Source organism: Eretmochelys imbricata, chromosome 2 (genome assembly GCF_965152235.1).
Source record: "Eretmochelys imbricata isolate rEreImb1 chromosome 2, rEreImb1.hap1, whole genome shotgun sequence".
NCBI lineage: Eukaryota > Metazoa > Chordata > Testudines > Cheloniidae > Eretmochelys > Eretmochelys imbricata.
This window is the reverse complement of record NC_135573.1, coordinates 132,023,130-132,036,237: the sequence shown is the minus strand read 5'-3', so window position 1 is coordinate 132,036,237 and position 13,108 is coordinate 132,023,130. Positions and strand designations below refer to the sequence as shown.

At 42.1% G+C, this 13,108-nt stretch overlaps 1 protein-coding gene across 1 annotated transcript in view; it reads right to left on the bottom strand.

Annotated features, from left to right (window-relative positions):
* CDH18 (cadherin 18) overlaps positions 1 to 13,108 on the bottom strand; it is a 245,119-nt gene that overhangs the window by 88,239 nt on the left and 143,772 nt on the right. The window contains exon 4 of the mRNA XM_077809160.1: positions 5,661 to 5,828. Within this exon, the coding sequence (XP_077665286.1) occupies positions 5,661 to 5,828 (168 nt within the window). The remainder of the gene's footprint in view (positions 1 to 5,660; positions 5,829 to 13,108) is intronic.

Below are 13,108 nucleotides of genomic sequence, written 5' to 3'. Positions count from 1 at the left end.
ATGCTAGAAGACTATTGTCATGCTAAGTTGCAAACTATGCACAAGGACAAGCAATAATTATTGTGGAACAAAAACTCAGCTATGGAACTCACAAATGAAAAAAAAACAGAAAACAGTGTGTGTCATCTTAAAACTGAAGAGCTGGAGAACATTATTTAGAAAAAAAATCTTTATAAACATAGAGCTGATAGCTTCCTACTGTAGTTAGGATGAAAATCAACCAACTACACAGCCGGTACATGTCCCTATGCACTGATTAAGGCCTTAAAAGAGTTAAGTAGGTCTTAAGTAATGCTTAAGTGATGCATGGGCCATCTGCATAGCAACAGCTTTTACCCTAAGTGAATTATTGCTATTAGATTGCCTTACTGGGAACAGTCACAGAGGAACCCATGAAGGCATCCAATTATTAGAACATCATCTCTATCGAAAAATGTGTTTCTTCAATCACACTTTTAAAATTGGTAATATTTAACTACATTAAGTTATTTTAATACATATGAAAATGTGCATTATATATCATGTAACCCCTTTGGGGCTTAGAGAGCGTAGGCCAAGAGGAAATGCTGTTTGGGGAGGGTAAGAGCCTGGAGAGAGGGAGAGCAACAGAGTTTGTGTGTGTCTGGAGCTCCAGACAGAAGGTCTACAACAAGCAGGCCCTCACAGAGTGCAGCAGCTGAGACTCTGCCCGAAGCCAAGGAAGGACAGAGCGGCTGACCAGGGACACCCCAGGACAGGATTCAGTATGAGCACAAATGCAAGAAGCCTGGGAAACAAGCAGGGAGAACTGGAAGTCCTGGCACAGTCAAGGAATTATGATGTGATTGGAATAACAGAAACTGGGTGGGATAACTCACATGAATGGAGTACTGTCATGGATGGATATAAACTGTTCAGGAAGGACAGCCAGGGCAGAAAAGGTGGGGGAGTTGCGTTGTATGTAAGAGAGAAGTATGACTGCTCAGAGCTCCAGCATGAAACTGCAGAAAAACCTGAGAGTCTCTGGATTAAGTTTAGAAGTGTGAGCAACAAGGGTGATGCCATGGTGGGAGTCTGCTATAGACCACCAGACCAGGGGGATGAGGTGGACGAGGCTTTCTTCTGGCAACTAACTGAAGTTACTAGATCACAGGCCCTGGTTCTCATGGGGAACTTCCATCACCCTGATATCTGCTGGGAGAGCAATACAGCAGTGCCCAGACAATCCAGGAATTTTCTGGAAAGTGTAGAGGACAATTTCCTGGTTCAAGTGCTGGAAGAACCAACTAGGGGCAGAGCTCTTCTTGACCTGCTGCTCACAAACAGAGAAGAATTAACAGGGGAAGCAAAAGTGGATGGGAACCTGGGAGGAAGTGACTATGAGATGGTCGAATTCAAGATCCTGACAAGAGGAAAAAGGAGAGCAGCAGAATACGGACCCCAGACTTCAAAAAGCAGACTTTGACTCCCTTGGGGAACTGATGGGCAGGATCCCCGGGGAGAATAACATGAGGGGGAAAGGAGTCTAGGAGAGCTGGCTGTACTTTAAAGAATCCTTACTGAGGCTGCAGGAACAAACCATCCCGATGTGTAGAAAGAATAGTAAATATGGCAGGTGACCAAATATGGCTTAACAGTGAAATCCTTGCTGATCTTAAAAAAAAAAAAAAAAAAAAAAAAAAAGAAGAAGCTTACAAGAAGCAGAAGATTGGACAAATGACCAGGGAGGAGTATAAAAATGTTGCTCAGGCCTGTAGGAGTGAAATCAGGAAGGCCAAATCACAATTGGAGTTGCAGCTAGCAAAGGCTGTTAAGAGTAACAAGAAGGGTTTCTACAGGTATGTTAGCAACAAGAAGGTCAGGGAAAGTGTGGGCCCCTTACTGAATGGGGCAGGCAACCTAGTGACAGAGGATGTGGAAAAAGCTAATGTACTCAATGCTTTTTTTGCCTCTGTCTTCATGAACAAGGTCAGCTCCCAGACTACCGCACTGAGCAGCACAGAATGGGGAGGAGATGACCAGCCCTCTTTGAAGAAAGAAGTGGTTCACGACTATTTAGAAAAGCTGGACGAACACAAGTCCATGGGGCCGGATGTGCTGCATCCAAGGGTGCTAAAGGAGTTGGCGGATGTGATTGCAGAGTCATTGGCCATTTATCTTTGAAAACTCATGGCGATCGGGGAAGGTCCCAGATGACTGGAAAAAGGCTAATGTAGTGCCCATCTTTAAAAAAGGGAAGAAGGAGAATCCTGGGAACTACAGGCCTGTCAGCCTCACCGCAGTCCCTGGAAAAATCATGGAGCAAATTCTCAAGGAATCAATTTTGAAGCACTTTGAGGAGAGGAAAGTGATCAGGAACAGTCAGCATGGATTCACCAAGGGCAAGTCATGCCAGACTAACCTAATTGCCTTCTATAATGAGATAACTGGCTCTGTGGATGAGGGGAAACCAGTGGACATGTTATTCCTTGACTTTAGCAAATCTTTTGATACGGTCTTACACAGTATTCTTGCTAGCAAGTTAAAGAAGTATGGGCTCGATGAATGGACTATAAGGTGGATAGAAAGTTGGCTAGATTGTTGGGCTCAACGGGTAGTGATCAATGGTTCCATGTCTAGTTCGCAGCCAGTATCAAGCGGAGTGCCCCAAGGATTGGTCCTGGGGCTGGTTTTGTTCAATATCTTCATTAATGATCTGGAGTATGGTGTGGATTGCATCCTCAGCAAGTTTGCAGATGACACTAAACTGGGAGGAGTGGTAGATATGCTAGAGGGTAGGGAGAGGATACAGAGGGACCTAGACAAATTGGAGGATTGGGCCAAAAGAAATCTGATGAGGTTCAACAAGGATAAGTGCAGAGTCCTGCACTTAGGACAGAAGAATCCCATGCACTACTACAGACAAAGGACCGAGTGGCTAGGCAGCAGTTCTGCAGAAAAGGACCTAGTTGTTACAGTGGACGAGAAGCTGGATATGAGTCAACAGTGTCCCCTTGTTGCCAGGAAGGCTAACAGCATTTTGGGCTGTATAAGTAGGAGCATTGTCAGCAGATCGAGGGACATGATCATTCCCCTCTATTTGGCATTGGTGAGGCCTCAGTTTTGGGCCCCACACTACAAGAAGGATGTGGAAAAATTGGAAAGAGTCCAGCGGAGGGCAACAAAAATGATTAGGGGGCTGGAGCACATGATTTTTGAGGAGAGGCTGAGGGAACTGGGAATTATTTGTCTGCAGAAGAGCAGAATGAGGGGGGATTTGATAGCTGCTTTCAACTACCTGAAAGGGGGTTCCAAAGAGGATGGAGCTAGACTGTTTTCAGTGGTACCAGATGACAGAACAAGAACCAATGGTCTCAAGTTGCAGTGGGGGAAGTTTAGGTTGGATGTTAGGAAAAAGTTTTTCACTAGGAGGGTGGTGAAGCTCTGGAATTGGTTACCTAGGGAGGTGGTGGAATCTCCTTCTTTAGAGGTTTTTAAGGTCAGGCTTGTCAAAGCCCTGGCTGGGATGATTTAGTTGGGGATTGGTCCTGCTTTGAGCTGGGGGTTGAACTAGATAACCTCCTGAGGTCTCTTCCAACCCTGATATTCTATGATTCACTGTGCCAAGGAGGAATCTCACAAGAAGGACAACCCAGAGCTGGACCCATTATCGCTGCTGCCCAGAGTGAGTACTGGGGCTTGTGCCTTTGCTTTGGAAATAAGGAGGAAGGCTGTTGTTAAGTGGGGAGGTTGTCACTCTGTGTGGCTTTGCAGAGAGTGGCAGAAGAAGGCACCATACGGGTTTTGGGGGGAAGATTTACTGGTGCTGAAGATTACAAGGACAATCAAGACTCTCCACTGGACTGGAACTTTGCCCAGTGACACCACTAGTTCAGCGTGTGTGTTCTCTGCAAACTTGGCAGCCATTAGAGTTCATACATTGGAGTTACTCATCTCCAAAACCTGCCAGGGAGGTTGGTGTGCATTTCTGTGTCAGTTTAATATCTAGGCACATCCCCCACCCTGACTCTCCCTACCTCCAATAAAAGGAAACAACTCTCCAAAACTTTTGAAAGCTGCTTTGTATTTTTGCCTTCTTTGGTCGCTGAATTCTCACACATCATGGTAACCTAAGACTTTTTATTTGTTAATTAAGATATCTAAATATTACATTTATTCCACTATATGCTGTAGCCTTCATCTTTCCAATCAAAATGTGAAAGTGTTAAAGATGGCGGTGGCTATCTTGCCAATTTTATGGGATATAAAACTGAATTAACTATCTCAGATTACATTTCAAAGGCTCTTCATTGTGCATATGGGAAGGACAGGACAAGTATTCATTATTACAAAACTTTTAAAGAGCTTCCTAACTACATAACATTAATTGTCAGATAATTGTATCTTTCCTTGGAGCTTTGTGATCTCAATTCTTCCTTATAAATCTTTTCCTTTAAACAGCTTAACATATTTCCCACTGGGTGAACTTATAGTTGCTAGGCCATTATGTTCTACAGTGGCTCTTAATAATGTCTAAGTCCAGATAACCATACTTTTACTGGCCCTGAGCCAACTTGCAATCAAAAGTAGGTTTAGTCATGCAATTTTGGTCTGAGAAGTCTCTTAAATACCTTTTTGGGGCCAGACTCTGAAGTCTTAGAAGACTACAACTCCTGTTTCAGAATTCTAAATGCATATGCTGGGTGTCAATACATTTCTTATTCGTTATTTGATTGTGACCTTGTATGCACTTGCAGTTACATGAAGCTACACAGCACGGTGAAAGACAGGCTGTGCCCACCCTCATTCTGGTGTATATTATATGCAGCAGTGAAAGGCAGGGGGAGGCAGCGGGGGTGGGGAGGGTGGAGAGAGGCTCTGACACTGCGACACTACACTGATAAAAATAAGCACTGCTTGGGTGTGTAGAAAGCTATGAAGGGTACATACATTAAAGGCTCAAGCAGGTAGGACACCCTACTCTACTCACCTAAGCAGTGCCTCATCATCTACACTGACATTTACATCCATGCTAGCTAAGTGTGAAGTATCTGTATTCTACATGATGCCATAAGTGAGGAGTTACACTAAGATATTCTTACTACATGAACATTCGTCATAACTTGTGATGTGCGAGCATTTGGTTTTTGATATTTAGTATCCACACTTCACTTACTTTGGGAAAAGGCAGGATTTACTGTACAACACCAACAATAATAGTAATATCATACTTTGAACTACTGTTTTTAATATCAAAAGTGATTTATAAATCTTGTGTTGGAGCGGGGTGGGTGGGTGGGTGGGGCATGTACATGCTGGATTAAAGTTCATAATTCCTTCCCTGTCATGGGAACAACACGATTAACTTGGTGAATCCATACCATATTATCATGTAATTACATTTCAGAATGGATGGAACAGAACCCACAGTAGAGTTCTTATCTTTTCCCTATTATTATTGTTGTTAGTAGTAGTATTATATGTAAAGGGATCATGGTTGGCTTCTGTGCTCGAATTGTATCACATCCTCACACACTATCCCACATGAAAAAGATGAAAAATAAAACCCCTGAAAACATCACTTTTTGTGTCCCCTCTCCACCTGTAACTTGAACAGTGATTGATTTTCATTAATAGGTCACTTCCATCACTAAAAATCAGTGTGGCTTTTCAAATCAAATACATATTGAACTTTTACATACTCTGAGGAAACCTGGGTGGATTGTCGTTGACATCAGTGAGTGTGATATTTACAGTTGTTGACCCTGATAGTCCTCCGACCTGCCCAGCCATATCTTTGGCTTGAATGACAACGGAATAATGCTCTCTGGCTTCCCTGTCCATGTTATGCAAGGCAGTCCTGATGACTCCTGTGATGCAAAGAAAAATAAAAGAAACACCAGCGTTAGCACTTCTGAACAATGGTCAAGGGTAGACATCCACAGAGCCTGTTTTGTCACCCGAGGTGGGACACAGAACTTCTACTATTGCAAAGCCCCTTTACAGACAAAATAAACTATTTTTTATTTAATTTCTGATTTCTAACCAACAGATTGGAAGTCTCTTGTGTGAAGACAACCAAAGAAAATGGGTTATACAATGTGTTGTGGAGAAATGTTGGTGAGAACTGCATTGTTTTCTAAAAAAATTAATATAATTGTGGCAGCATTTGCTAGACAGACAGCTTGCTTGAGGATATGTAGAAATTAAAAACACCCCATATTACAAGAAAATGTAATATATTAATAAATGATTACTCCAATTCATGTAATGTACAAAGACCTCAAGGCACATTGCCAAAAAAAACAATGTTTTATCTTATATAATAATTGCTTAAGTAGCTGTTTAATTGAAATATTAATGAATATGCATTCATGCCCCACAAGAGAAGTCTCAAATTCCACTATCCAGTAGCCAAACAAATAATAATCTTTTGTTTTTGTGCATAAAGTTTGGAACTATTCTGAAAAGTGACTTCAAAAATGGCACCCTCTTATTCAAAATGCCTTGATCTGATCCCTATATCCATTCACAGCTGTAAACAGTTGACCTTAGTGAGAAACATGCATTTTTGCTGCTTTTTGACTCCTATTTAGCCCAGCAGAGCCGATAGAGCTGGAGGTGAGTGAGCAAAAGTTTCTACTTAATTTTACACATCATCAGCAGAAATGTTTACTAACTTCCAATATCTTCAAGCACACTGATGACAAAAGGGTTGTGCAGGTATCACCTAAGGCTTGACCAATACGACCAATATTACTTTTGTCACTGGTGATATGTTAGATCAAGGGTTTCAGACATGTGGCCCGCAGGGTTCTTCCCTGTGGCCCGCCAAGCTCCCCGCTCCGCTCCCCCTGTTCCCTCCCCAGCGCACTGCATTCCCAGCCTACCTCCAGGCCAGGGGTGGGCAAACTACGGTCCCGGGCTGGATCCGGCCCCTCAGGGCTTTGGATCCGGCCCGCGGATTTGCCAACCTCGTGGTGCTGAGGGCCCCGCACCGCTTCCCTGCGGCCCCGGGAGAGGGGGGAGAAGAGAACTCTGTGAGCTGTTCTTGCCTGTGGTTACCGCCCCTAAAGCTCCCATTGGCCGGGAATGGGGAAGCACGGCCAATGGGAGCTTTGGGGGAGGTACCTACAGGCAAGAACAGCTCACAGAGTTCTCTGCTCCCCCTCCCCCCGGGGCCACAGGGAAGCGGTGCCTGTGACTTCCCGGAGCGGCACGGGGCCAGGGCTGGGGCCAGGTCAGACAGGCAGGGAGCCCATCCTGGTCCCGGTGCGTGCCCCTGCCACTCCGGAGCCGCTCAAGGTAAGAGGCGCCAGGCTGGAACCCGAACCCCTCCTGAATCCCGCACCCCAATTCCCTGCCCTGAGCCCCCTGCCTGCACCCCAACCCCTTGCCACACCCGCACTCCCTCCTGCACTCCAATCCCCTGCACTGAGCCCCCTGCCACATCCCGCACCCCTCCTGCACCCCAACTCCCTGCCCTGAGCCCCCTGCCACACCCCAAACCCCTGCCATACCCCACACTCCCTCCTGTACCCCAACCCCCTGCCCTCAGCCCCCTGCTTCACCCTGCGGGTGGGGGGGTGGAGTGGGGGCAGCGGGGGGGGTGATGCGGCCCTCGGACCAACGTACGAGTCCTCATGTGGCCCTTCTGGTGATTCGAGTTTGAGACCCCTGTTTTAGATAGAATAACCCAGCTACATTCTCTGAGCCCAGACTGAGTTTACAAGGTTGGCAGTCCGGAAAATCCCCCCACTCCCCTCCACACACTATTATTTGTGAGTGGGGAGCATTTCACACTTAAAGGGAACTGCAGGAGTCACTTCCCAGAGCAGAGTCCTACTTTAAGATTTAGAATTACAAGAAGATTTGTAAGGGCATTTTGAAACAGATTGTTAAATAGAGAAAGAAAACAAAACCTACCACTATCAAAGCTTCCTTAAAAAAGTGTGTGAAAGACTAAACTTGTTAAAATAAAACTGTCCTGACATGGTAACTGTTGCTTCTTTACAAATTTAAATCATTTGATAGCCATGCACAAGAACAGACAGGGATATAACAACAAATGCATTGATGGATGAGGGAACTTGATGGGGCTGCAGTGAAAGGTGGGAAGTCCTAGCAGCGACGGAGGGAGACACTCCCCGTGGGATAATAGTTAGCTCCTCCCCCTGAGAGTCTCTGGCACCCATTGGCCAGCTGCAGGAGAGAGGTGCTGATGGATCAGCATTTCCCAGCTCCCAGGATGTAACTTGGCACAGAGGCCACATGGAGCCTCTTTTGATTTCCCAATTCTTACTAGTGGTTTCAGGCTTGGGTCCTAGATACACTTAAACTGAAGGTACGGCTGGCTTAGACATAAAAGTATCACTTGCAGTCTACAGCAAGCTTCCAGGTCACAGGTGTTTCAGCCCACTAGGGAATGACTGAAATGTTAATATGATCTTAATTGTGCATGCTCCAGTGAGGTGTGAGGTGGAGTATGAGCTACTTTGTGATGTCTGACAGCTCTGCGGTGAGAATCACTCTGCTTCTCTCCCTAATCATTACACTGGCTGGTACACAGCAAAGCGTTCTCCTTCTGCTTTCTGAAACCTCCATCATCTACTTGCTAGTTTCCTAATTCTTTCCAGAAACATACAAATGAGTTCTGAGAACAATGAGCCAGACCCTCCACTGGAGTAAACTGATATAGCACCCCTGAGATTAATGAAGCTATTTATGGCAATTTATATCAAATGAGGATCAGGATCATTACCTATTCCTCTTACATTCCTATACATAACACTAGCACATTGCCCAGTGCAGGAAGTGTGTGGTAGCTTTGCAAGAGGCCTAAGATTAGATCAAACTGGCCGTACTTGAGAAAATACAAATCCCACTTTCAAAGTGAAGGCTATGTCATTTTCCTTGCCACTAGACTCTATAGACTGGCTCACAGGTAAGCAAAACATACAACATACTTCCAGAACTGGGTTAAACATGGTTATGTAACATTAAAACACATGCAACTTTCCTAGTTTGACACTTCATTACCAACTGTAAACTCAGTTAGGTTTATTAAAAGGTTGGTGAATTTTTTGAGATTCTGTTCTGTACCATTTCAACAGAACCTGGAGCAATGTATGTGTGACATTCCATACCTTGGGGGAGCATCCGGTAACCCCCATATTCCTCATTTCTATATAATTGTGATCTTACATATAAAGCATGCCTTGTAAGGTATCAGGGGAATGGTTATGATATGCTGAAAGTCATTTCTCTATCCATATATGTGTATCATTACCGCATATGAAGTTATGAGAATTGTGTGGTATGGCTGTCACTAGAACATGCTGTAAATTGGGGAATAAGCCAGGTATTAGCTCCCCAGAGGCAACAGCAAGGAAAGTAACCAATGCCAGGGTGGGGTATCAATCAATTAATCAACAACCATTGACTAGGGGAATTGCTCAACCTTGCCTGGAGACTCAGCAATGCCCCGAGACATGCCTGGACTTGTGTTTTCAAGGACTGAGGGTATAAAACAGACACAGAGGCTATATGCTGGCCCTTCTCCTGCCTCCACCTATGCTGCAAGCAACTAAGACTAGACTCCAACAGAAGAGATTGGCCCAGATTTAAGGAATAAACCTGTATATTAAGGACTGCAATATCCAACAGGGTGAGAAAAACTGCTTAATCTAGATGTTGCCCAGTCTAATAGGGTTGAGAGTTTAGACTGCGTGCTTATATTTTATTTCTTTTGGTAACTAACTCCGACTTTTTGCCTGTCGCTTAATACCATTAAAAATGTACCTTTTATGCTCAATACATTTATTTAATTGTTTATCTTTACCAGTGAGTTTGTATGAAGTGTGGGGCAAATCTGCTCAGGTTTTGCAAAGGCTGGTGTATGTCCACTTTCCACTGTTGAAGTGGTGAAGCAATTAATAAATTTGCACTGCCCATCTTGAGCAGTACAAGATGGTATATTCCTGGGGTACAGTGCTGGGGCCTTTCTCTGTGTGATTCATGATTGGCTCTGGGAGCATTCATGCAATCTAGCTGGGTGTGGGGCTCCACATGCTGTTGTGCTGAGTGATCACAGCACCTAGAAGGGGTACCTTCTTGTCACTAGCAAAGCATTATGAGAGACAGCCCAGGCTGGAGAGAGTTCAGGGGGTACAGCAGCCCCACAGTCCCAGGCTGCACCCCAGGGGTCCCGTCAGAGTATGTTTAAACAAGAAACCATGTAAAAAATTGTGGGTTTAACTCAGTACAGCTTTGAGTTTCTAGGTTCACTATCAGCAGCAACTTAATATTCCGGAATTGCATACATCAGAGCCAAAGGAAGTTTGCCTGACACCTATCACTCAAATAGAAACATTTGTATAGTTCCACATCATTTGTCTTTATTCACATTTAGTTTTCCCACAGAGATTCTCAGAACATTTCAAGAATAAATATCTAACCCCAATTTATATGTAATTACCAGAACTTGCCAAAGAAATTTGGATGAAACCACATTCAGTAAGAATATGCAGATCTGTCAAAATTGAAATGTGTTGTGAAATCAGATTAATTTTGCCTAATTTCTATTTTGGAAGAAAAAGGGAATGGGGGGGTGGGGGGGAGAAATCCTAACAATATTGCAACTTCCCATTTCAACATTTCCAGATTAGAAAATTTTGATTTTACATTTGGAAATTACTTCATTCTGTATTTTTTATTTTGCATTATATTATCTATTATAATTAGATTATCTATTATCTATTTTTTAAAGTCCAAATCAAAACAAAATGTTTCAATCAACACAAAACAAATTGTTAGGACTGTTGATTAATCACAGTTAACAAATGCAATTAACCCAACAAAATTAATCTGCAGTTTTAATTGCACTGTTCTACAATAGAATACCAACTGAAATTTATTAAATATTTTGGATGTTTTTCTACATTTTCATATATATTGTATTCTGTGTTGAATTGAAATCAAAGTGTAAATAAATATTTTTATTGTAAAACTGATAAAAAAGAAATAGTATTTTTAATTCACTTCATACAAGTACTGTAGTGCAATCTCTTTGTCGTGAAAGTGCAATTTGCAACTGTAGATTTTTTTGTTACATAACTGCACTCAAAAACAAAACAATGTAAAACTTCAGAGCCTACAAATCCATTATCTGACTCAGATAAATGAACATGCGGCAGTCCACATTGCGTTTTATTGTTATCGAGCAGAAACCATCACTGGCATTGTTGCATGTCTACTGGAATGGTGGTTGAAGCATGAAGACATATGAATCTTTAGCGCATCTGTCACATAAATATCTTGCAAAGCTGGCTACAACAGTGCCATGGGAACAACTGTTCTCTCTTTCAGATGACATTGTAAACAAGAAGTGGGTAGCATTATCTCCCGCAAATGTAAACAAACTTGTTTGTCTGCGTGATTGGCTGAACAAGAAGTAGGACTGAGTGGAATTGCAGGCTCTAAAATTTTACATTGTTTTACTTTTGAATGCCCTTTTTTGTCCACAGTCTACGTCTGTAAGTTCAATTTTCATGATAAACAGACTGCACTACAGTACTTGTATTAGGTGAATTGAAAAATACTATTTCTTTTGGTTTTTTTACAGTGCAAATACTTGTAATAAAAATAAATATAAAGTGAGCACTGTACACTTTGTATTCTTTGTTGTAATTGAAATAAATATATTTGAAAATGTAGCAAACATCCAAAACATTTAAATAGAAAGGTATTCTATAATTGTTTAACAGTACGATTAATCACATGATTAATCAGGATTATTCTTTTAATCACACAGTTAATCATGATTAATTTTTTAATCGTTTGACAGCCCTATAAATAATGATTTTTTCATTTTTCATTCCAGTTTGGAATAAAGACAACATTTTGAAATCTCAAATTTCAACAAAAAAGGGGATTTCTCTCCTCCACACAGAGAAAACATAAGAACATAAGAATGGCTATACTGGGTGAGACCAAAGGTCCATCTAGCCCAGTATCCTGTCTCCTGACAGTGGTCAATGCCAGGTGCCTCAGAGGGAATGAGCAGAACAGGTAATCATCCAGTGATCCATCCCGTTGCCCATTCCCAGCTTGTGCAAACAGAGGCTAGGGACACCTCAGAGTATGGTTTTGCATTCCTGCCCATCCTGGCTAATAGCTATCCTCCATGAATTTATCTAGTAGTTTTTAGAACCCTGTTATAATCTTGACCTTCACATCATCCACAGGTTGACTGTGCGCTGTGTGAAGAAATACTTCCTTAATTTGTTTTAAACCTGCTGCCTATTAATTTCATTTGGTGAGCCCTAGTTTTTGTCTTATGAGGAGTAAATAACACTTCCTTATTTACTTTCTCCACAGCAGTCATGATTTCATAAACCTCTATCACTTCCCCCCTTAGCCATCTCTTTTCCAAGCTGAAAAGTCCCAGACTTACTAATCTCTCCTCATGTGGAAGCTCTTCCATACTCCTAATCATTTTTGGTGCCTTTTTCTGTAGTTTTTTCCAATTCCAGTGGATCTTTTTTTTTGAGATGGGGTGACCAGATCTTCATGCAGTATTCAAGATGTGGGTGAACCATGGGTTTATATATAGGAAATATGATATCGTCTGTCTTGTTACCTATGCATTTCCTAATGATTCCCCACTTTCCAAGCTGCTGCACATTCAGTGGATGTTTTCCGAGATCTAGGAGTTATTGTGGATAAATCTCTTTCTTGAGTGGTACCACCTAATTTATACCCAATCATTTTAAATATATAGTTGGAATTATATTTTCCAATATGCATTACTTTACATTTATCAACACTGAATTTCATTGAACATTGAATTGAACAGTATAATCAAGTAATTATAACACAAAGAATATTAACCTTTCTCAAGTGTCAAGAAAAAAGTTACATGAACTGTGAGGTGGAGAAAATTTGTACCCTAAATGCATTCAGAAACCAAGAATAATTCTTTAATATCTTAGAACAAAAATATTTAAAATCAAGTATCATGAAAAAAGTTATACTAACTGTGTTGTGGACTTTTGTCCCCAAATTTATTCAGAAATTATGAACAGTTCTTTAATGTGTTAGGCAAAAAAACAAACAAACAAAAAAAAACAAACAACAACTTTATTTAACT